Source organism: Lasioglossum baleicum, chromosome 9 (genome assembly GCF_051020765.1).
Source record: "Lasioglossum baleicum chromosome 9, iyLasBale1, whole genome shotgun sequence".
In the NCBI taxonomy this organism is placed as follows: Eukaryota; Metazoa; Arthropoda; class Insecta; order Hymenoptera; family Halictidae; genus Lasioglossum; species Lasioglossum baleicum.
Genome location: NC_134937.1, coordinates 7,729,481 through 7,755,851, shown reverse-complemented (window position 1 = coordinate 7,755,851; position 26,371 = coordinate 7,729,481). Strand labels below are relative to the sequence as shown.

At 40.7% G+C, this 26,371-nt stretch overlaps 1 protein-coding gene across 5 annotated transcripts in view; it reads left to right on the top strand.

The window, feature by feature from the left end:
* The window catches only part of LOC143212158 (protein couch potato), a 251,750-nt gene extending 237,680 nt beyond the window's left edge, over positions 1-14,070 (top strand). Inside the window, exons 10-11 of one of the 5 annotated variants that reach the window (XM_076430606.1) lie at positions 10,151-10,236; positions 12,904-14,070. In XM_076430606.1, the coding sequence (XP_076286721.1) occupies positions 10,151-10,201 (51 nt within the window). In that variant the 3' untranslated portion in view covers positions 10,202-10,236; positions 12,904-14,070. The remainder of the gene's footprint in view (positions 1-10,150; positions 10,237-12,903) is intronic. The other 4 variants (XM_076430603.1, XM_076430602.1, XM_076430604.1 and 1 more) reach the window with 4 other exon arrangements.
* The last annotated feature ends 12,301 nt before the right edge of the window (positions 14,071-26,371 follow it).

The following is a 26,371-nucleotide window of genomic DNA, read 5'->3' as shown; positions in this document are numbered from 1 at the left end:
AGTTCAGACGATATTTCAATTTAAATAATTCTAAAACACCATTGCTGTCGTACTAAGACGTTACACTAGTAAATAAACGCTAATGACTTAGTACGACAGTAATGGTATCTTAGAATTATTTAAATTGAAATATCTCTTGAACTAGTCATTTTCCGACATACATAGGTTAGTACTTTTTTTACTACCTCATTTTTTTTAAATGCCTCATTCCATTTAAAAAAATGAAGGTGACCTTGATATCTCTAAAAAGAATCGCATAGAAAACAAAAATATTTTTAATATCAGGTGAGGTCCACTGAACCATTCAACTTTGTCCTTAAGATATTTGACGTATCTTTAAAAACAACAAAGAGGTGGCAACGTTAGGTGACCCACTCTGTAGACATCCAGATCACGGTGTATTATAGAGGTGTTACGACTAAGCACCTCTGTAAGGTTGACGTTTTGTGATAGTTAGCTCCTTCTTCTCTGGTCGCCGCTAGATGGCATATCGGTCAGAACTACCGTCCATGTGTGTGGATTATGTTCACGGACGGTAGTTCTGCCCAATATCCCATTTAGCGGCGACCAGAGATGTATCACACTTTACTAAGGGAAGTCTGAACACCTCTATAATACACCGTGATCCAGATCGTGAAACACGTCGCGTCATCGAAGCTGGGTCCACTTGCATCGACAATTGCCAATTTATCAGTCGCTAATCGTCTATGGATCGCGCCAGCCGATCTGTACTTTCTCTTCTTCTTTCTGTCCGTCTTTCTTTCCTTGTTTTCTTCCGCGAGGGACGCGCGCGCGGCCGGCGGCGACCGGTCAAGCGTACAAGCTGTGGCGGCTAAACCTCCTACGCTCGCCACAAGATGGACAGATAGTCAAGACCTTTCCCGCTACTACCTTTTTTTTCTTTTTTGTTTAAGGGCGTGGTGGATGTTACGCACACCCCCCTCCAGATGACGGTGTGGGGCTCACCCTGCCTGAGAAAAACTAAAGGCTAGGGCAGTGATGCCAGAGCCGTGGTACTGTGGTACTAAACCATACCCCCACCATAGCCTACTATCGCCCCTACGTTCCTTTACAACGCGCCCGCGCGCTACACTCACCAGCGTATCACTCTACTGTATCCGTAGAGGTACACTGGTGAGTGTAGCGCGCGGGCGCGTTGGAAATAGTAGGCTATGGTGGGGGTATGGTTTAGTACCACAGTACCACGGCTCTGGCATCACTGAGCTAGGGCATACCCACTAAAACCCACGCCACCGCCCAGGGGCCTCCCGGTCTCTTCTTCACACCTCATAAAGGTCGCTGCACACCAGACCGCACCACACCAGCACAGCACCAGCGTTTTCACTGGCCCTTACCACTAGCGTGGCCGTTCGCCGCGCTGTAACCCGTCGAACGACCTAACCCAGACCGTTGTAGTGGTGAGCGCCACTGAAAACGCTAGTGCGGTGCTGGTGTGGTGCAGTCTAGTGGGCGACAAACTTTATTCTGCGGCCTATCTCCGCTACTACATGATCCGTCACCGATCCCTATATGTATATACCGTCCTCAACGGCCTTCCGACATCCCAGCGTCTAAGGCAGGGTCCGCTAGATAGCCTTACCAATTAGTCCTCTAGCGGGCCTAGGACGAAACGCTCCCCTTACTTTTGAATTTGTTGATGGCTCCTGGTTAGTTGCGTTGTATGGCGAATAACGTCGTCGTGGTGACCCCATTTGACGGCGTCTGAAGAGCTGTGACAGAGAAGGAGAAAAGGAAGGAGAGCGTTCCGTCTTAGGCCTGGCTAGAGGGCTCATCGGTAAGACTATCTAGCGGTCCTATCTTAGACGCTGGGATCAGTGTAGCCAGATGAGGGGAATCACGGTGAGATAATGTACCCCCTCTCTGACGACCAGACCAGTCTACGGCACGGGCACCGTGGCCCAGTGATGCCAGAACCGTGGTACTGTGGTACTAAACCATAACCCCACCATAGTCTCCATTTGCCCCTACGTTCCTTTCCAACGCGCCCGCGCGCTACACTCGCCAACGTTCCTCTACTGTATCCGTAGAGGTATGCTGGTGAGTGTAGCGCGCGGGCGCGTTGGAAAGGAACTTAGGGGCAAATGTAGGCTATGGTGGAGGTATCGTTTAGTACCACAGTACCACGGTTCTGGCATCACTGCCGTGGTCTACGGTCTTAGTGAGGGACGTTGGGGTGTGCGCATGGTGCTGGAATGGGATAGTGGAAGTGGTAAGGAGGAGAGTACATGAGCTCCGTTCGGAGCTCATTCTGGCGACACTGGCTGGGATATCGGAAGGCGATTGAGGACGATATACATATGTATATAGGGATCGGTGACGGATCAGGTAGTGACGAGAAAGGTCTTGACTATCTGTCCATCTTGTGGCGAGCGTATGAGGTTAGTCGCCACAAAGATAATTCCATTTCCGCCATGGCGATTCGTTTCTTCTGTTTTCCGTTCTTTTTCCCTCCGTTTTCGTTCGCTCCACCGTCTCAGTTGATCCAACCGCCATTTGCCAGCGCATCGAAGTCTACGCCATTTACTTTCTTCCACTCCGTTGTTGTTCAGTTTCAGCTCATTTCTTTTGCTTCCGCTGCAGTCTGCGCCGCAGAGCCTCTGTAGTATGTTTGCCGTGTTCTCTACTTTTTTCGCTACATGACCTTTCCAACCTGTCTTTCCGTCTTGATCCCACCTACTTTTTCTTCTTCTTTTCTATCTTAACTCTCCCTGGACGCAACCCTTTAATGTGTGCATTTGATTCGAGCACCCTTGCACCGAACCCGTATCATCGCCAATCAGTTCTCAAGCGAATCTCGACGAATGGCGACGCGCTACGAATCACTCGGCCAGATAGTCGAACTTTATTGCGAACTCGTAGACTGTACACAAAGGTGAAACAATCGGGGACTATTCTTTCGTTGAAGCGAATTTTTAATGTACAATGCTCTTAGAGATACGCCAACTCCTATGTGGGTTTTTATAACACCAATCTCTTCAATCACGATGATAATTATTTCATTTTTTACATGGATTACAGAGCTATTGAGTTGGCAAGAAACTAATTTCGGTATTTTAGGATGAAATAAAACCCAATGTTTTGATTCAAGTAATCAACTTTCAGTCATTAAAATATTTTCCATTTTTTTCGATGATCTTCTGCCAACTTTCGTTATCGGCAAAAGACTGATCCCAAGTGCAATTTCAGGTGATCATCATTAGCGAATGTTTTACCATTCAAGAGTTTTATAAACTTCGAAATAAATTCTAATCTGATGGTGCAATGTCCGGGCTATATGGTGGATGTGACTTCACTTGCCAACCAAGCTCCAATAATCTTTCACGTGTTCCACCATGATAACGCTAGGCCATACACATCTTTCGGTAATACGTGAAAAATTATTGGAGCTTGGTTGGCAAGTGATGTTACATCCACCATATATCATTTCCACCATAAAACATGCACCAATGGTGATGACCTGATAGTCGCACTTGGATCAGTTTTTTGTTGATAAGGATCAGAAGTATTATGAGCGCGGAATTATGAAGCTACCAGAAGATGGCAAAAGATGATGGAACAGAATGTAAAATATTTTATTAATTAAAATTCATTGCTTGAATAAAAACATTGAGTTTTATTTCACCTTAAAATAGGGAAATCACTTTCTTGCCAACCCAATAGTTTATCAATGTTAGTATTACCTAACATGTTCCAGGTTAATATGTATTCCAGTTGTATTAGTTTACTTCACTTATCAAAACTGTGATGGATAAAAGTATGGGACCTATAAAGGCAAAATCGCTTGAAACGGCTACTCGAATAACTCGGCCGCCAGATTAAGTTTGGTGCTTGGTGTCAAAATATACCGTCAGTGACGTAATTAATGGCACACACACGTTAACCCTTTGGACTCCTGCGAGTTCTAGGCCTATGCTAGAGTCTTTTCTAACTCGCACCGATATTTCACTGATCCCAATTAACGGTCGCTCGAGCTATCCCCACCGCTGTCCCGCCGCGCAGCGCCGTCATAAACAGAATTGCCTGGCGGGCTTGTATGCCTCTCAAAAAGCTTCCCCCTCTACTACGAAATATTTTTATATTCTCTTATATTATCTCTTTATATACATATTATATGTATACATTATATGATTATATGTATTGTACAGGGTGAGTCACCTAACGTTATCACCTCAAATATCTTTGTCGTTTTCAAAGATACATTAAATGTCTTGAGGACAAAGTTGAATGGTAAAATGGGGCTCATGCGATACCAAAAAAATGTTTGTTTTTATGTAACTCTTTTTAGATTTATCAAAGTCACCTTCATTTTTTTAAAGGAACCACCCTTTTTTAAACATCTACAATGATAGTCCATTTCATTACGAATTCAGTGACTTTATTTACCCAAGGTCATTCAAGGTCACGGGCAGAAAAAACGTATAAAACTAAAATATAGAAGCAGAACACCTGTATTTAAACTGTAAAAAATTATTATTTTAGAAGATATTTTGATCGATATGCTGAGAAATGTGCACGGATAGTATGAATATTTACTGCTTCTAATATACATATATCTAATTTATAAAAAAAGTATACTATTCATTAGAAACAATGTATTTGAGACGAAGTTATGCACTACTTGGCATAAAATAAAAGTCTGATGCACTTTATCTTTTGAGTGATAGCAGCCGAGTTATCGAGATGGTCGATTTTAGTAAACCTCAGGTGATCTATTACAGTCCAACTCAATAAGTAGTACAGACTTATGAAACATGACTGAGTTATACTGTAATGGACTATACATACATTTTTACGCACATTCCAATGTTTATAGCTTGTTTCATCAAATCAGAGTGATGGACAAATTTATTTTTTTCACTAGAAGGTTCCTTCTGGTAAAAATCAAAGAAAAACTTCTGAATTTTTATCAATATGCATCTAACCTTGTTCTAAGAATAAATATCGGGCAAAATCGTTATTGTAATTATTTCAAGATTTATTTTTAATAATTTAAATTATTGAAGATACATGAATCTTAAAATTATATAATTTAAAAGTTTAAATATTCCGTTTTCCTTCCTACAGCAAGGTTTACTTTGATTTTCCTCGATATTTACTCTTGGAGCAAGAGTAGGTCTTAGAGACAGGGTCTGCCCCCGGTTTGGCATCTATTTAGCATGGACTTCTGCAAACTTTTCAATGAAATACCGGCCCATCTCTCGCGTCATTACCTACGGTATTTCAGTGCAAAGTATGCAGGCAAAAGTCCATGCCAAATCGAGGACAAAATGAGTGCACACCCTGCACTCGTGTAGAGGGCAGGTCGGTCGCACTAAAAGTGGACCTAACCTTCTTCTAGGAGTAAATATCGAGCAAAATTGTTATTGTCATTATTTTAACACCTGTAAATATTTAAATTATTGAAAATACATAAAACTAGAACTTAAATAAAATTCCGTTTTTTCTCCTACATCAAGGTTTAACATGATTTTCCTCAAAATTTAATCTTGGAGCAAGAGTAGGTCTTAGAGGCACAGTCTGCCCCCATTTTGCCCTCGATTTTGCATTGAATTCCGTCTGCAAACTTTGCACTCAAATTCCGACCCATCTGTCACGCCATAGGCTCGAAATTTGTCGACAAGTTTTGATCAGCAAATTCATAGCAAATAGGGACGAAATTCTGCTTCAAATTCTTTGCACCAAAATGGCTGCATTTCCTTCTCGCAAAATACGATTACAAAGACTGATCAAAATTTGCTCGAAGCAGGGTGTGGCTGACTGGATTCAACTACAAGGCATCTGTTATAATTGATACGATTTTTCCAAGTTTTAAAAGCTAACTGAGGCTGTCTAAGCAAGTCATCGTGAACAGTGACGGTTTCGTTGGACGAAAACAGTAACACAATCTACGTAATTTTATGTTTTCCAGAAAACATGCTACGGAATAATTTGTAGTAATGCACATGGAAATGTGACTTCACAATTTAAATTAATAGAACTTGAACGTGTGGCAGTAGCGATTTTCAACTTCTTTGGAACCATGATACACTGAAAGTAATTAACAATATATTGTGAAACACATTACATAAATATAAATACATATATTGTTTGTTCCGTAAAAATTTTGACTTTATTGTTTTCATCAGTTCATAGTTTTATGTTATTTTAAAATACCATACATACATACAAAAATTCAAATTCCCTGAAAATAAATTTCAATTTTGTTTTCTTCGTGTTTATTTTATAAAAATTTGGACCTTCGTCTATGGTACTGTGTCATAAAATTTTTCTATTCTCCACAATTTGCCTGTGCACATATTCTGCTTGGAAAATTTGTGGAAGAAAGATTTTTGTACATTCACGGTAATGCTCGCAGTAAATTTTCCGACGAGTAAGTACGAGTGTTCTCAATTTATCTTCTCCAATTCACTCGAAAATTAAACCTAACACTGTCAACTTATTTTCGGATGCGGAATTACCCAGTTTCCGGTCAATATTACGAGTTATACTCAGAGTCGCCAGATTAAGACTTGTGTCCCCTCTCTACCTTCCCCTTCCACGACACTGTTCTCCCCGCTTCCGCTGCGGCGTGGTCACGTGACGCGTTTCGTCTCTGTCGTGCACGTGTCCGGTACTGGCAGAGAAAGGGTAACCTTTCTTCTTGAGATGAATTCGGAATGAAATCTGAATCAGCAAACATTTTCCGAATATAAAAGCATTACCGACAACTATGTGAACATTTTTGTACAGTGTCGTAGTACTTTTGGTTGTCATAAATTCATTAAGAATCTGTACTTTACTTAAGATTTCAATTCTATTAATTAAACGTTGAAGCTAATGATTTATAATTAGAAACAGTAAACTAATATGTAGTGATTACGAAACGTCGCTATACACAATTTTGGTATAATTTCGATCGCGGATATTTGTGAAAATTATTTAATTACAAAATTCCCTGCAATAATTAATTTTGTGCTGCGCAAATTGGTGTTTAAAATTTAAAGATTTTATATCACTGCATTGTTTATTTCTTTATTTGGACCTTTTGTTATCCATAACTTACAAGGTACATATAATTTGCAAAAAATTATAGGAATGAACAATATTCCACTGTTCTCTTAACTGAATTCACATAGCTGTTTTGTGCAATATTAACAATTTTAGAGTTCAGACAGTTATTCACTGTAATAATACTTGAATTGAAAAGAATACCAGAAATTCATTTAAATAGTTATCAAATAAAAGGAAAATTTTTATGTAAACTCGTATATCAATATTCACTGCTAACAACAAATTCATTTGTTTTGATATATATGTATATATATTTCTCATCCGTGCATTTGTAGAGGAAAGTAAGTAAATATGGAATACTTTTTTATTTTTCGTATACTCACAAGGGAGGTTAACCAGTTTTTTATTGAATTTTTGTATGATATAGAATCCAAATCTCACACATTTTTTTTATAGCTGCCAAGATTCGTGTCAAGGGGGTGAAAATAGCCCTCAAAGTTGGGGTAGAAAAATCCATTTTTAGACTATTTGGCCTAGACAAAATTTTGAAAAACCAATTTGTGCGTCTTTGAATGACGCCTCTTTTAGTGTAAGCTGATTTTTTTTTTAATACTTTTTAAAACGCGAGAGTTTTCTGTAAAACATTACAATTTTTTGATATATATGAGAAGCATATAAAAATCAACATATATCGATCGATCGACCCTAGTCAGAATCGAGAAAAGTCAGAAAGTAACCTGTTAGGCAAGCTAAAATTTAGTATGCACTCCGAACAGAAGCTTGTAACTGCAAACTGTTCGTTCCCAGAGAATGAGTTACATCGACCGACCTTCTCCTCACCGAAATTAGAAGATCGATAATAATCAATCTATACGTGGAGGTGGAAGGGGTTGGGAGGGGCGGGCTGGAGAGACGAAACGTGTCGTCACTAATTCACTTCACTGTCCAACAAGTCATCTTGGCAGCGCGACGCTATAGCGTGCCGGACGTGGCTGCTGAAGGAATGCCCAACGTATTAGAAAGCTTTTCTTCTTGAAATTCCGCCGTGAATAAACCGACACGACCGTTCCGCATTTTCTTTCGTTCCTTCCCGGCTCCCGGCTACGGCTACCAAAGATCTGCTGCTCCTCCACCGCATCCCATTCCACCGCCCCCTCTTTCTCACCGAAAGCCCGTGAAAGAGAGCTTTTCAGTCCGGACCCAGCCACGGCCTAATGAGGTACGTAAATTACTCAATGGCAAAGCGTCTCTTCTCCTCAGCCGTGGGAAGAACCTCATTCGGGGAAAGGGACAAATGTAGGTTGTCTCTTCATCCGTCCTTGCACAATGGCCGAATTCATTAACGCGCTTCTTGCCGCGAACCGGCCCGGTAACTCGCGGACAATTAGAAGAAAATTAAAAAGGAAGGCAGATCGCCCGATGTTCATTTACATTCATTATTTGCGTTTACCTCTTGCTACTTCGAGTTTCGTAGTCGTAGAGAGGGTCTGATAATCTAAAGATATCTATAGACTTATTGGATCCTATTGCTCCAATAACTTTGACCATTTTGAATATTTTCCTTATTTGTAATAATATGAAAAAATTATGGGCGTCATTTGAAGTAACTTTTTGATTAAACTGTAACTTGGGTAACCAGAAATATTTGCCCTTCTCCTATGTAATCCAGTAGATTTGGGCGAGAAAGTGCCAAAAATCGAAGTTTCGATCCTAGAAGATCAATCGGTCAAAAGTTATGAGTGTTCAAAGTTGAGCGATTTTCAGTGCTTTTGACATGTAAGCGTGTCGCCGTGTTGCTATGTAGTGACGGTCGCGCGCCACTTATCGAGCGCAGCCACTAGGTGGCGCCACAAGAATGCGCTGATGTCGACCACTTAGATTTCCAAGTGTAGTCAGTCTCTCCGCCCCCTCCCCGTGGTAATCACTCATTACGGATTCCTCGCCCTCCCTGGGAGGCAGTGGCGGCTCAAGTCAAGTGGAGGCCCCAAACGGTAAAGATTTTAGTCTTTCACATAAAAAACCAATCTTAGTCTTTAACATAGTAGTCTATAACTTTCGTGGTATTAAAAATAAGCATAATTCACAATTGAAAATTGAAAAAATTGTTTTAATGTTTTGTAAATACATTAAATTTTTTTGTGAAAAAAATGAATGCTGTGAAATTCGACGCCCTATGGTATCCCGGAGCCCCACGCGGCCGCTTGTAATCTAACGCTACTGATCTTCCTCCCACCTCATGACATAAAACCTACTCTTACAAGGGACACCAAATTAGTCATCCTCCCGGCGTCCCCCCTTCCACATCATCCCCAGCGGCCTCCTGTGATCCCATCCCACGCCCAGACGAGGGGGGAACGTAGCCCCTCCTCCCCCTGGCCACAGGAAGAGGTCGCCGCGCCCAGACCCTCTCACCAACCTAACCACCAACCAACTTATACTACATTTTCTCTTTGTCAATAATAGCTTGTCCGAGAACAAAGTGTACTTCTCAAAGATAGTTTTCTCGACATTATCGACGTCACCGCGTGCTTGTGCTGCCATCTAATGGCACCGCTCGTTAGACGACGCGCGACGCTCACTATGTACCAACATGGCGACACCCTTACCTGTCAAAAACAGTGAAAATCGCTGAACTTTAAATACGCAGAACTTTTAAACTACTGAATTCCTAGGATTGAAACTTGGATTTGCTGTATTTCCTCGTCGAAATCTACGGGACTATATTTTAAAAAGTCCAAAATTTTTGGTTCCTTAAACCAAATAGCAGCCGCTGATTGGAAGAACAAACCTGTTTTATATAAATTAGCTACTATGATCCGTTTATATCCAATATTTTATTTTGTAAATCAAATAATTTCTTCCAAGTTCTTTTATGCATATTTTTTCGTAAAGTTTCGAAAATGTAAAAAAGAAAATGTAAAAACTGATTTATCTCGGAAGATGTTAAGGAAAAGTGTATTATTAAATGATTAGATTGTGTTACTGAGGACTTGTTAAGCGTCTCGTAAAATGGCTATTCAACTGAAAGATTGTTACAGAGATGTTTACTTTTGTGAATCTCAGAGATTACTGAAACACAATATTAAATAATTTGTCGGTAGGTAATGTGTTAATGATATTTCTGTTTTATTTTCACCAGAAGGAACCTTTCGTGAGTGACTGTAGACATAGCTTTTGCAATACAAAGTGAAAAATCTATCTGGCCGGGAACTTTTGCATGCCACTGTACGTATGCATTATTTAACCATGCAATATGAAATACAAGCGCATATTATTTTACATTTAATTTTGCTTATCGACTGTCCGAGAAAGTGTTCGTCCACGCAAAAGAAATTAATTCCGTTGAAATTGACATAGACAAACAAATTTGTTAATTAAACATTTACATAGTAATTGCATGAAACGATTGAAAGTAGAGAAAAGATGAAACTGCATAAGCATGATTCATGTGCACGAATACTTTTGCCGGCGTCTGTATCCATTCATGTACATGATACGTTAAATCGTGATCCCGGCTAAACTTCCGAAGATGTCCATGCTCAGTATTGAATAAAATTTTTAGAATAGGTTCCTTTTTAACAAAAATGAAGATTGTTAGAAGGATTTTTCGCGACACGAAAAAAATTTTTTACCATTTCACTGTCACTCTCTACCCTACCGACAAAGTCGTAGGCGGCCGACATGGTTTCATACCGCTATAACTAATTCAATTCGTTTCGCGCACAAATTCCTAATCAGACCCAACCCAGACCTTCTTTTCAAAAATTTCCAACGGTTTATTATTAAACTAACTTCAATTCCAGATTAACAACAACTTCAGTTATCTAGCCAAACCTAATTCAGTCTAATGTCATTTCTGCTCCCTCTTAAAATAAACTTTTCGGGTTATCCACAGTCGTTAGCCGTTTCTTCTCAGAAACACTGGGTAGGTGTGTGTGGTGTCGTCCAGACCTAACCCAGCCTAACCTTACAAAAAAATGTTGTCGGTGAGGTAGAGAGTGACATTAAAATGGTGACAAATTCTTTTTCAAGTAGCCAAAAATCCTTCTGACAATCATCATTTTAGACAAAAAGGAGCCTATTCCCAAAATTTCATCCAATTCTGAGCATGGACGTCTTCGGAAGTTCAGCCGTGATCCCTATGTTCCGAAACACCCTGTATAAGCGTACAAACATAGAAAAATGAAAAAAGCTGTAGAATCGATCGATTCGATGACGAAGGATTGCTTTTATTCGGGAACCGCGATAATCCTCGGTGCTGACAACTCTCTACTAGACAGACAGTTTTTCTCGCGATTGTAAATCAGAGGTATCGCGAACAAAACCCCGTGAAATTGATGGAATGGAGACAAACGAGGCGCGATGAACGATCGAATGCTCCTTTCATACGTCGCGTCGTTCATCCGTTTCGATTTCACGATGAACGAAAGCCGATACGTATTCAGGTCGTCGCGTCGTCATTGGAAACAAGCTCCAGACATTTTTTCCGTGAAAATATCAATTTTCTCTGTTCCCATCATACTTCTTGCGCTTTGTTTCCCCTCGATACTCTTACATTACACAGGTGGTCGAAAGAAATTTGAAAAAGTCATTACTAACCATAGAATAAATTATAATTTCACTTGTGCCGCGTAATCTGATCTCGGCTCGCGTATATCGGTGTGAACCACTACTGATCCAATTACAAAACTTCTTTATTTTTCATTATTTTTTTATAGGACTTTCACCAACTTATTTCTGGCATTTTTCTGATTAAAATGACACTAAACACGATAGAATTTCAACTGTATTTAGTGGTTTAATCGACGATGAAAGTATCGGACGCAAGGATGGACAGCGCGATCCGTGTTTGCATGCTGTCCTTCTCTACGTTCGGCTTCCTTTGTACTTTCGGCGCGGGCGGTTCGGTAGACTCAGGCATAAAAAGTAGTGTCCCTACACGGTATTTCCCCGTGAAAAACAGAGCCGTTTGCAAAATAGCGCGATCGTCACTACAAACCAATATGGCGGCGCAATTACCCGTCAAAAACACTACAAATTGCTTAACTTTAAGCAACCATAACTCCTGAACCATTGATCCTACAGGATCGAACCTTCGATCTGCAGGTTCTCCGGGTACAAATCTACTGAATTACATACCAAATGCATAGTAATTTATAGCAGAAAGGCCAAAATTTTGAGTCCGTTAAAGTAAAGTTTACCCAAACATTATATTCACACATTATTTACATTGCTAAAAATATGAAAACTAAAAGTTTATTTACATATTAATTACATTGTTAAAAATCGACTGGTTCGTGTGTTCTGGTTTGAAACTTTGTTTACGTATTATTCGCATTGTTAAAAGTTAGTCCGTTGGTGCGCACTAATTAAAAAATTCACTTACGTATCACTCATGCATAGTGTGGTACTTAGATAATAAATACAATCACCTTCGGCAAGCCTGACTCTAATAAACTTTCATTATGAAATAAAGTTACGCATAAAGAATTTTCAACTTCCTTTCGACCACAGCCGTTCACAGAAACTCTTCTCTATGGAAGCTCCTATTTTAGCCATCTGTTTTCGTTGCGATCGCTTAAATTCTACGTTATGAATTCCAATTACCTTCTATCTATTCAATCAAACGTATTGTAATCTGTTGGGAAAAAAAGGAATTGGCAAAACAGAAAGTGCTGCCAAGAAACCGCACGTCATGTACGAAAGCGAACGTTTCACCGAGCGGTCCCCAGTTAGAAGGGTTCTCGAATCGAGTCGGAGAGTGAGTGCGAGAGAGAGAGAGAGAGAGAGAGAGAGAGAGAGAGAGAGAGAGAGAGAGAGATAACGAACGACGCGGAGGTCGTTGTGCATCCCTTTCTGCCGGTTTATTAATCTGACCCTTCGTTTTTCCAGGGATCAAAGAGAGAAGAAAACGGGCAACCTTAAGATCGACATCAACGGCATGTAAGGAAAGCAAGGGATCGTGCTCGAGCGTGGTGCTTAGGCCCCTAGAGACAGTCAAAACGCAAACGGTAAACGAGTCGAGCAAAATTTGGATCCTTCGTCTTCGCCACGGCCACGGCAACGGAAACTATCGAGACATCAGGACGGACCGACGACGACGACGACGACCTTGTCGAATCGATGATTCTGACCACGAAGAACCAAGACGGAGAGAAGAAGAAGAAACAGAAGAAGAAGGGGGGCAAGTACGCGCGGAGATACGTGAACAAAAGCGGACGAAAAAAAGGCAAAAAGAAACAAGTACCACGAATTACAAAGGAGGGGAGGCAAGGGGGAGCCCTTGCACCCCGGCAAGCACCAGTAGGCAAATTCTGTAAATTCTGCGGCGCATACGGCGTTACATTCGCGACTCGCGGGGGCCCAAATAATCGCGTATAATAATATTCCTAGGTATATATATATTTTTAACGACTTAACTTATCGATTCGTAGCCGTGTATTACCTTCTCTATTTATTTTCCACCGAGTCTTGATTGAGATCGACGACGACGAAGAATGTTCGAACGTTCGGTGAAGAAACGAGAACGCGGCCAGTAGGAGAAGGAAGTGGGGGGAAGGGGGAAGGGGTGGGTTAGAGCACGCGGAGGGTGGGTCCGAGTTCACCTAATCGAGAACATAAACGGCCCCATCGATATTTCGTTTTTGAGTGACACCGCGTATTCTAAACACGTGCAAACGAAGAAAGGAAGGCACTCTTCAAGTCACACGCTCACGTATATGTAACACTTGTTCACACACACACACACACGTAAATTCACAGTTCACAGACGCGACAGATTCTTTTTTCGAGAGCGAGCCCCGCGCCGTCCTCGAACGAATTATCATTCGATTGAACAGACAATTTGTTCAGAATTACTTCCGTCGAGCATAAAGTTCGACGGGACCGTGACGCTCGAACACGATGCAGGAAATCGACTCGCTAAGCACGATAGCGTACCTTAACCCTTTGGACTCGAACCAACTCGAACACGGTGTATTATAGAGGTGTTACGACCAGGCTTGCCATATTCCGCGCGGTACCAGGCCCCTTACCGCTGCGCCCCTCGCCCATCTGCTGGGCTAAGCCCGCCTGGCTTGCCCCACTCCTCGCCAGTGCCCCAGGCGGGCTTAGCCCAGCAGATGGGCGAAGGGCGCAGCGGTAAGGGGCCTGGTACCGCGCGGAATATGGCAAGCCTGGTTATGACTGGTTACGACTAAGCACCTCTGTAAGGTTGTTTTGTGATAGATAGAGGTTAGTTCTCTGGCCGTCGCCAAATGGTGTCTAGTATTCCATCTGGCGGTGACTAGAGAATTAACCTCTATCTATCACATCTTTCCGAGAGAAGTCCGAAGACTGTATAATACACCGTTAACTAAAGTTCCTTTGGACTTTCTTTCAACCCAGATCATTTTTATTCAGTGTAGTCTTTTATACATTGTGTTTGTTTTTTCATACAACAGTTGAGTTCTTTACAATTTATAGAATACAAAGGAATTTAACCCTCGCAAGGTAAGGTCTAATAACACATAAATAGTAAGGTGGGATCTTTTAGTAAGACCCCGACAAATGAATTTCACAAATAACCTCGTTTTTAATAAATTTTGGATAAAGAATAACACAGGATAAAAAATAAACAAACAGATTTAATTTTATTCATATAAAAATTCTTTTCAAAAATCTGAAGCTGGGGTCTCTGAGACCCCACATTAGCTTGCGAAGGTTAATAATATTCAAACTATTTTCTCAGAGCAACCATTCGAGTGCAAAGGGTCAACATTAGGTAGACTCTTTTTGAAATTGTTGAAGATCGAGAAAGAATATTAGAAAGCCAATGTGTATTCCGCACAGTCGCTTTAACACATCAAGACCTGGATTACGTCAGCTTGAAAAATGTTCTAATGTTCCAACACACCTTCCTGCGTCCAACTAAAATCTTTAGTTATTTATAATAAAATTAATAAGGAACTTAACCGTCGTTGGGTTTTCGACGGATCTAATTTTGTCTATAAGGGTTCGAATTAATTTAAACATTTATAAAATTGTTAAGAAAGGTTAAAGTAGGAACACTATGTATGATCATTGGGGAGAACATGTAACTTATTTATTTTCACTATATGATGATATATACTATATATGGCACCAAATTTAATATACTGTGCGGTACAGGAGAATTATTTATATTTTGCGTTGGTTTATACTGTAAATTCTATTTATACTCGAGAACTAGTTACTCAAAGTAGACATTTTTAAGCTACTAGGTAATATTAATATAATATTCATATGGGACGTTTCCCTCCTTATTTAAAATTTTTTATTGTATATCATATTTATTTCTTTATTTATTATATTGTACAAATTATAATTGAAAATAGCTGAGAATAACTATTGCTACATATATAGCACTTTCAAAGAACAACGAGTATAGTTGGAACATTAACCCAGATAGCACACGACGCCTTAAATACGTCCATCTTACGTCTATTTTAGGCCTGAAAGTCTTACATCCTAAAGAGACGTCTTTAACTATAAACAGTGTGTCTTAAAGACCTCCCGAATGTCCTACGAACTTCTCCTGAACATTTCTTAGACGTCAAACAGACATCTTAAAGACTTCTTTAAGACGTACCGTTTTATAACACAAGACATTCAGAATACATTCAGAAAACATTCGAAATACGTTCGTAGGACTGCATGTCCAACTGCAGACGTTTTAAAGGCGTATTTGCGCTATCTGGGAATCGATGAGAATTCAGAATAAGAAGAAGAAACAGATATTTTATTTTTACTACAATAAACATGGAACATTCAAAGAGGTCGAATCGAAAAGGTCCAGAATTCATTTTCTCGGGTTCAAACTGACGTTTTCAATCCAGGAGAATGTGAAATGGTTAAAGCGACTTGCTTGCGATCTGTTAGGTTTGAAAAGACGCCGCGAAGTATGCGTATGGTTGCAGCCGCTCGGTTTCCTCGTTTTCGAAGCCCGAGGAAAATTTCACTTATCGATTAAAATATGAATTGGACGGCCGCGCGTGGTATCACGGGTACGCCGGAAATCCGGCAGAGGCGGTCGTGGGTGTTCGTGGACAAAATTGCATATAATATAGACGTGAAAAGAGACGAAGACGAGTACATCAAGCTTAATACCAAAGGTGCCCTAAGAAGCGTGTATTTATGTTTTATCATTGGCGCGTCGCAAGAACGCGAGCATATACATTTAATTATGTATCTTGTTAAGGAGAGTTTAAAGTAATCCTAGACGAGAAAAGGTCGAATGCCAGGTTGACTTGAGAATGCTGTCTAAAAGAAAAGAGGGAAAAAAGAGTAACAAGGGAAGGCGAGAGAGAGATAGAGAGAGAATGAGAGAGAAAGAGAGAGAGAGAATGGGAGAGAGAAAGAGAGAGAGAGAGAGAAAGAGAGAGAGAGAAAGAGAGTGTGATCGAGTACTACGTAATAATCTTATACATACATATATATATACATAACGAATGCGAACATATCATAGGATTAAGCAAGTAGAGAAAAGAAAGTTAAAGATCTTGTATGAGAGGAGATAACGAGGAGAAAAAAAAAGAAAATACTTTTAAACGATCTGTCGTTTGTAGTGGCGCAGGCGTGGATTAGGAATATTAACGCGAGGGTGGCGGTGTGCGGGAGCTGCGTCCTGCGCGCTAGATACAACGGCCAACTCGGCACGTAATTTGCCCAAGTGCCTTCCCGTTGGTCGAGTCATGCTGTAATCGTACCGTGTGTTTGTCTCGTCCCGATTTTCGAAAAGGAAAACGAACAAAAAAAAGAAAAACAAAACAAATATGAGGAAAGCAGATAACGTTGAACACATATCCTCTCTCCACACACCCAGATCCGATAATCCCAGGAGAAAAGAAATGAAAAACCCTGTGAAACCCGAGTCCCCGTGGCGACAAGAGAGAGAGAGAACACGGAGAAAAAAGTAACGCTTCTTTCACTATCCTCAAAAGCTGTTCGGGCCTGCCTGATAGATTTCTATCGCCTCGTCGTTTTTTCTACAATACGTGTGTACCGTGTACGTACACGCTAGCCCTCTTGAAGGTAGCTGCCGCATCCAGGATATGCGTGTTCCTTTTTAAGATGCGTTCTCGATCCAGACACGATTCCGTTGGGGTGCGACTCGCCCTCCTCGTGCCGCTCTTCAACGGCCACGCAAACGGGAAAAATATACGCGTTCTCTCAACGGCGATCGAGACACACCTCGTACAACTCTCGCAAGATTCATATTTTTCTCACGTAGCTCTCACAGATGATTCTACAGATCTCGCGCGGCTTCTATCGACCGAGCGCTTTCGCCAATTCGAAGCGGGGGGAATTTCTTACTCTACTACCTTTCTTTTTTTTTGTTTAAGGGCGGTGGGGAAATGCGTGTTACGCACCACCCCCCCCCCCCACCTGATGATGGGGGAGGGGAAGTGTGGGACTCTCCTTGCCTGAGAAAAACATGAGACGAAGGCATACTCACTAAAACCCCACCGCCCAGGGGCCTCCCGGTACCTTTCTCTCCCACTGGACTGTCGGAGAAGCCCCCACCCCACCCCCCTGTGGCCCGCTGTCCGCATTCGACAAGAGGGAGCTTACTATGACCCGCGGCCACGATCTGTCCTTTGCAATTTTCTTTGCTATACTACCTACAAGAGATACCCCATTACATACACGTATAATCAATACGTAATCCGTGCAGAAGTCCAGACATTATTTAATACACGGATATATACTACCGGCCAGAAAAAAGTTTGGAATCACTTGCTGATTCTTGAATTTTGAAATGATCCATCGTTATAATATCAAATATTAACTAGTTTCTTATGTCCATAATGCTCTTCTATAGTTTACACACCCAGTGTAAGACCATCTTTGGTAACTTCTACAAGGAGCACGGAAAAACATCAAATTAGAAACATTCGAAGAACTAATGGCCAGAATGCCCTGAATATGTCAGGCTGATATTAAAAACATAGGCGGTTTTTTAATGAAAGAGCAATTTAAAGAAAAATAGGCATTCAAGTTCATCTTCCTTGGTTGTTCTAAAGGCATTCAGTTCTTATAATAAACCTTCTGTTTCTCTGAATTTACAGCGTGATTCCAAACTTTTGAACACGTGAATACGTGTATCTTCAATACACGTCCAATAAAACAATCTTTACTACCTAGCCACCATTGGCCATTTATTAATTGGGCGCGAGCGGTGGTGAAATGGCTGAGAAACGAATGGCGAACGAGTCTACCATTGATCTTATCATTATCGTTGAACAGGTATGCACAACTGGACGATTTGAGAGCGCGAGTTCACGACTCGGCTAGTGAGCCGGTCGCGGGCTGGCTGGCACACGTAGGGTGGGGAGAACTGCAACAGGGGCCGCTTTTGGAGCTACGAGTTGTGCATGCCTGTCGTTGAGGCTCACGGACACGGACAAACTTTTCTTATTTAAGGATATACTAATCACGTTTCTTTCGAATACGCGAGTAGAAGCTGTTGGACACTTGGCGATAGGGGAAGCTTCTGTGTTCGCTCACAAAACTTGGAACATGGTCGATTTAGCAACGCTGTACACTGGTCGGAAATCGCGAAAACGTGGCCAAAATGGAAGAAGTACTCTAATTTAGTTGAAAATTGATACTCTAACGTTTTCCGGGTCGCTGATTATATTATGAATCTGATGTCAAAACTACAAGAAACAAAATAGCAGATTCAATATTAGTAGTTCCCATATTTCTTGTACCGTGGAATATGAATCCACTGATATTAAAATTACAAGGAACAAATTGGCGGACGGGTATGTGAAAGAATTATCTTATTTCCACAAATATTTTTGGTCACGATTTCATATGCAGTAGTTTGATAGAATCAACTGATCGGGCGGATGTTCTGTCTGTACGCGGTTTTGCCACATCACATTATTAACTGGAAGATTCTTTTGTTAATCTCTTATCTTATGATTGTTCTCACAGCTGCGATGATTAGTTCGTGACAAATATGTCAAAAATGAATAATCCTTAGTGGTACTTATTGGTACATTTACCCTATTCATTTGAAAAGACATTATTAGGTCGCATAGGTTTACGAATAAAATTCATATCGAACAATTTACTAAGTAATTCTTAATTATGATCGATTACTTAAAGACTAAAGATTACTTAAAGACTATTAGGTACTTGCTTGTAGGTAAAGTATTAAATGAAAGAGCAGGGGCGTATCGAGGCAAGTGGGTTCCCTAAGCGGTCAAAATTTCGCCCTCCCCGCCCCCCAAAGAAAGTTTCAAAAAAATTCTCAGTAAGTCATAAACAAGAAAGAAAAATAATAAAAAATACCATACAGTGCAACTTAGAATAAGAGGTCATACACTGCACATTTTATTGTTAGATTTGTTCGACTATTTTACCGGGAGACCCTGCCATGAATGACCTTTTTTTCAGGAAAATATCTGCCCCCAGGACCATCGGAGGCCCTACGCGGCCGCTTAGTTCGCTTACCGCTTAATCCGCCCCTGTGAAAGAGACAATTTTTCGTTTTCACCAATAAGAAATTTTCATACATTAAAATCTGTCTTTGCTAATGGAAGTTTCTATTTGGTATTTAGAATTTATTCGATGTTAATTTCAAAGAAAGAGGAGACTGATATTATCACCTACTTTTTATAGCAACTTCTGCAGCAAACTTTCCATGCTAAACATTATTTGTTTAACTAGATACTCGCGTAATCTTGTATATATTTTACAACGCAGAAAGTTGTAGACTAGACCAAAGAATTGATAGGAGACCAATCTACAATATTTTATAATAGAGATAACAAGATTTTAATTGAACAGTATTGTTGTTACAATCATTATAAAAGTCGCATAGACATGGATTATACAGTACAATGTTACTGATAAGTTACAGTAACCTTACGTTTTTTTCAACGAAAATGAAAATTATGCTCGAGGTAGAAATTTTATAGAATTATAATGCGATTTACATTTTTCCTTGTGTACATGATTATTTATTTTGTAGCATAAGTTTCACAAGATTTATTATTATTGGCAGAAGATATACATATACATAGGATAATTGTATATTTTTTTTACACAAGCACTTTCACCGTTGCGGTTGCCTTTGCAACGATTATACATTTATGATGTAAACAAATAGGTGAAATGTAAAACAGGAAAATCATTACATGAATTTAACACTTTATCTACCGAAAAATTATTGATATGCTTTTCAATGATTATGCTACATCGAAGAAGACTCAAATAATGTTTATTTAAACACTAATCTTAAAAGCAAGATGTAATACACTATATCTTGTTTGAAATAACGTCTTGATTAGTAATTGAAATTACCATGGTATAATTACTTAAGAAATTAGCTTTGAATCCTTGATTTTTAAAAGACTGTCAAACAGCTTGTAGGTAAACTATGTATTAAAAGTAAAACCAAAATCATTAAAAAAGCCGTAAATTCCTATTAAAGAGAGAGATTTTATTTTTAAAGATCTTAAATTTAATTATAACTAGATTGTAGATTTCGTAGATTTATGACGATTATATTATTAAAATTATTAACCCCGTGGCATACCAACTAAATGAAATTGGAACCGACTAAAGATACTATTTATCTTTTAATTTATTATTTGGATAAGAGCTTAACATCGAATTCTCTCCTATAAATTCAAAACAGATTTGTTTCTTGTTGCTGGTAATACTTGGTATTAATGTTAAGCAATATTTTACTTGTGTACAATATAAACGAACCAGGTCCGTCCCATGACCGTGAAGTGACACTTCGCATAGTGGAGACTCCGTTCCCAGGGAACTAGACCGTCACGAAATTCAGAGCGAGACGAGTTGTCCTTTTCTCAGCGATTCAGCCCATAATCATGGGAAATCTCTTGATGGAAGTATGCCAGTAACCACCGTCGTCATTACGGGAGGATCACGGCCGTCTCTGGTGCAGTCCGGAACTTGGTCGATTTGGCAACGCTGTCTCAGCTGGACCAGCCGATCGGACTGATGTTCTGTATGTACGCGGTGTTGCCACATCACATGTTCAGGCCTGTATTATTCATCCAACGAAAGATGACAGAGATTTTGACAGTGTGCTGCAGGGGGATCTGCGAGACCCCACCAGGTTTGCCATCTGCGAGTCTCGCCAGGCCCCTTACCCTTCCGCCCCTCGCCCAGCTGCGCAGCGAAGCTGAAGAGAAGGGCAAGGGGCCTGGCGAGGCTAGAATATGGTAACCCTGGACCCCACTCTTGCGCTTAGGTTCTGGCGGGAACAGTCGACATAGGAGCTCGGCGTCACCTCATCGCTCTATTGCAGTCACACTCAATACGCTCGTTTGCTGACTTCGTCAAATGCTTCGGCCAATCGCGGAGGACGTGTATCGCGAAGTATGGATATCACGTGGTACCTACAAGTTTCTCTGTGTCATCTTTCGTTGGACGAATAATACTAGGAACGGCCGTGCCAGAACAAATTATTCTCGAAATGTTCTTCCTGTGTTTGTTGTGCAACGATGCTTCGAATTCCGAAAGCGTGTGGTCGAATCAGAGACAAACGGATAGACGAATGATAAGATATAGAGGGAGTAAGAGAGAAAGGGAGCGAGAGAGAGAGAGAGGGAGAGGTAATGAGGTTTCAGGGTTGTCACTCTTCTGATACATATCGTTAGTCATTAAGGGGTTGCCGAGCAGGTCGTTTGAAATAGGCAAGTGCCCTGGAAAGCGTTTGCGATCGTCCCCACCACGAACGAAAGATGTAAAAGCGATGTCTTCTGACTCGAGAAAGAAGCCAGACTCGAATTCGAGCATGGCGAAAGTCAGCGCTTTACAGGATTTACTTACTCGCGACGGCCGAGTTTCGAAGGCTACGCCCCCTCGATCCGGCCACGCGTCTCGGTCCCCGTGGCGGCCCTAGTTCTCCTAGGCGCCACGAATAGCGAGCGTGGAACGCGCATGGGGAGCTCCAAACTAGGACCGCCACGGGGAGCGAAACGCGCGGCCACGTCCAGGGGGCGTAGCGTTCGAAACTCGGCCGTCGCGAGTAAGTAGATCCGAGCGCTGGTGAAAGTGATCCGGAATGGTTCCCGGAGGATCTCTAGGTCGTGACGAACTGGATCACGAGCGAAAGGAAAGTGGGGGCCGTTTTTTGTTATCGTTACGCGGAGACAGACCGAAACGCGCCGTTGTCCTTTGAATTCGGTTATGCCGGACGATTTCAACAAACGCTTTCTATACGACGATTTATCGTTAAACTAGCGCAGCCGCTTGAATCCGCGAGAGCGTTGTCGATTCACAAACACATATCAACCAAATTTTCCGACATATTAGAAAATCGTCGATATATATACAAAAATCTATATATATATAATAAATATATGTTATAGATATTATATCTATACAAGTATAGGCCGCGACTGAATGTTAACTTTTTCCGTATAGAAGGAGCTCCTCGTGTCCTTTGTGCTGTTTCTTTGGAAAAGGAAAGACGCAGGGGGGAAAATGGAGGGAGGGAAAAAACGGAGGAAGGAAACCGAGGATGGTATAGTCAATTCGTCTCTGACGTACCCGCTCGACGCGTCATTAGATTGTGATGTTTGAAAACGACGGAAAGTATAGCCTAAGTTGTAACCCAAACGAGGCCTTACATTTGCGAATTCGGAGAGAGCAGCGACAGCCGCTCGTTTTACCATTCGTTTTTATTCCCCCGCTGATAGAAACAGAAAGAGAATGGGAAAACGGAAGATGGAAGAAAGAGAGAAGGGAAGAAAGTAAAAAAAAATAGGAAAAATTTGTACGTATGCTTCGCGATTCCCCGTCTTTTTCCCCATTGGGAATCGTTCTCGTCACCAAACCCCCCACGGCCCTCTTCCATTCAAAGATTTTCTCGGACCCACGTAACGACTTGTTCTATTTTTCACGTTATTCGAGGATTCGAACCATGACTACCGACGCGGAAAACAAACATGGAGGCTCTCAAATGCCTTTCCAAGGGCAACGTATTCGCTTGACCTTAACTTAACATATCATATTACGATTTAAACAATATAGTTGTACTGCCCAAGATAGAGAGAAAGAGAGCGAGAGAGTCTGATGATAGGCGTGTCTGTGTGATCGTGCGAGCGACTGTTATAAGAGAAAAAGAGAGTATGAAAGAGAGAGAGAGAGAGAGAGAGAGAGAGAGAGAGAGAGAGGGAGAGAGAGAGAGAGGAAGGAAGATAGAGAATAAAGGTGGGATCTCCTAAGCGGTTTGCATCTAGACGACGAAATATGGACCGCTGAACGCTGCGTCCAGACACGCCTAGGAGACCCCACCTTGAGAGAGTAAGAGAAGACAGTGTTTTATAGGTGATCCGACCGCCGATGGTCGCGCGATTCTGTCGTATCGCTCCCAGGAGATATCGTACAACAGCTTAGGAACTATTTAACACACCGAGCACCGAGGAGAAGTGATACTCGTGCGAACATAAACGTATAAACGCGGTTTGCTCGGGATATCTTGTCATTCGAGGCTCATACGTTAGAGGACGTCGCCCGGCAGGATGTATTCGTTCGCGTAAAAGAGAAAGATATGATAAACACAGAAATTTTTCGGCACTCACGGCCAAGCTTTTGCTACTTTTGTACTAAAACGAAAAGAGAAAAAACAAAGGTGATAATACCGTGTAACCGGAGGACAGAGGAAAGGGCTGTTCGACAGACGATTTTTCCATGGATAGCTACGGCTTGCTCCGTCTATTCGGGATCTATTATTCTATGTATAAACTGCTATGGCGCTCTCCCGCCGCTCGTTTCGATGACGTTTTCTCTCTTTCTTGCTGGACCTCGCGTTAACGACTACAGAATTATAACGAACCTCTAGAATGAATCCTGAGAGCAGGTATTGTATCACCGGTACCTGTTCGATGTAGTAACATTTTGATGACTGAAGTTTGCTGTTTCGAAAACGATTCGGAAGATCGTTTCGGATACACAATTCCCGGCCGCCTCTAGTACTGATCGTCCATCAGCAGATGACAGTGTTTCGACGCTTAGTAGGGATATCACGTGCCCCCTAAAAGTTTCTCACCGTCACCTTCTGATGGACGATCAGTGGCAACGCTGTCTCAGTCCGATTTCAAGTGATTTAAAGTCTCTATATGCTATTGCGCATGCGCAGTAGCTTGATCGGACCAACTGATCGGTCTGATGTTCTGCCTACTCCGACTTTTTTTTCAGGGCGGTTGGGAAATGCCGATACGCATACCCTCTTACGATGATGGTTGGAGGGTAATGTGGGGCTCAGGCCCCCCCCCCCCCCCAGATGAAAGTTGGGGGAACGGGACTTAATCCCTAGCACCTACCACCCAGGGCTACTGTCCGAGTCCTCATTTTAGCCCGATATACCAGCACCCGGGGACCTACTCTTCACATTTGCCCCCGCGTGTTGGGGGAAGCATCGTATCGGGTCATATCTGGCCACAAAGGATTTATCCTCTTCCGTTATCACATGCTCCGGCCTGTACTAGAGACGACCGTGCACAATTTCATCTTGCAAAATCAACATTTTCTTCTATAATCCGTGAATTGTTATGCAAAGGACATTATTATAAGCCTATCAAAGTTTCGAATAGATCCAAATCTCGATTCTTGGAAAATTCTCGAGCCGATTTGACTCATCTTTATTGATGCTGAATATCAGCTGTGAAAAATGTGAAGAATCTTATTTACAAAATGAGTTTTTCGTCTTTAAAATTATTGAAAGACGAATAAAGGTTTACAGTACCGTATCAACAACAGATATTTGGAAGAACGTGAATTATCTAAATTCATTGTTGGGACCGCAGATAAACGTGATCCTCGAAAAGAACCAATTTCCCAAATATACAATATTTACTTTTGCAACACTCAAAGGTATACTTTTTGCAACATTCAAAGGTACATTCAAAATAACATAAAATTTTGTTTACAATGCACTTCTCCTAATATGAAAACTTCAAATTTTCTTTATAACTTCGATAATATGCGAGGCACTGAGATGCGTAAAAAGGGAGAGATTCACATTTCAAAATATAATTCTTCAACCAATCCCTTGAATAACTAGTATTCGCATGATACACGTTCGACTGTTTTAATATCGACATTTTACTATTTCACTTATTTACACTCCTCTCCATAAATCACCGAACACTCAATTATCTTTAACAAATGGTAATTAAAGCATACAAGTTTCTAGCTTAATTTGATAGTTTTATTTTGATTAGATGTAGCTGTTATACGATAATATTTCAATGCAAAATTAAATATATACATATACTCTTTGAATAAATATTGGAAAAAAGGATCATGGACAGCTCTGCAAGCCAAATTGGATAAGAACCACCCCACTAAAATTTTAAAAATTAGAAAATATAAGAATAACAATTAAAATGTAGGATATATTGGTCAGATTTTATTTACATGTTCTCTACTTTAGAAAAAATTAGCAAGTTCCATTTTTGTTTCATAATTTAGGTCCTTTAATAACAAAAAATCGTCTGCATCCAAATTTGAATAAGTGTTTGGTGATTTATGGGCGGGGGTATATAACATCTTTCAGAATATTTCTATCATTTGCAAACTGAATTTACTCTGGGAAAACATTGTACAATTACCGCAAATGTAAAGATTGAGAAACTCGTCTCTATCACTGTTGCAATCGCTATGCACCCCAGCAAAAATAGTGACATAACTCAAAAATGCAGTACTGCCTCAATCTTGAATCTTTCAGAAAAATATTTTCGGAAGTCAATTCGATTAGGCTCTAGAAAATGATATTAAGGATGCCTCAACTCTAAAATGACACCGTTCTTGTCATTACGAATCTGAACCAGCTCAAAAAGAAAACTGACATAACTCAATTAAGAGTTTGAGATATGAAGTTTTTCTAGTACGCAAAGGCTAACCAGAGTTGTGTTGAATTACAATTGAATTACAACACGAATTATAATTACAAAGTAATTCAATTATATTGTATTCAATTATTTTGTAATTCACTCTCCTCCGTTCCATGCGCATACTCCAACGTCCCCCATTAAGACCGTAGACCACGGAGTCCGGTCGTAGACTGGTCTGGTTATCAGAGAGGGGGTAAACTGAATTCCCTCGATTACAATTGAAATACAGTTACAAAGTACAGTATAATTATTTATAAAAAGGATAACAGGTGCAAAAAGAAAAAGATTAGTGTCAGTGATGAACATGGTATAATTCATGAATCCATATTGTGTAATAAAAAATAAACTTGTTTATTACCTTCGTTTCAGAAAAGAAATATAAATTGGAGAAAGACATAGAACAAAATTACTACAGAAAAAAAGTAACGCTATTTAATAAAAGAGACCCAAAA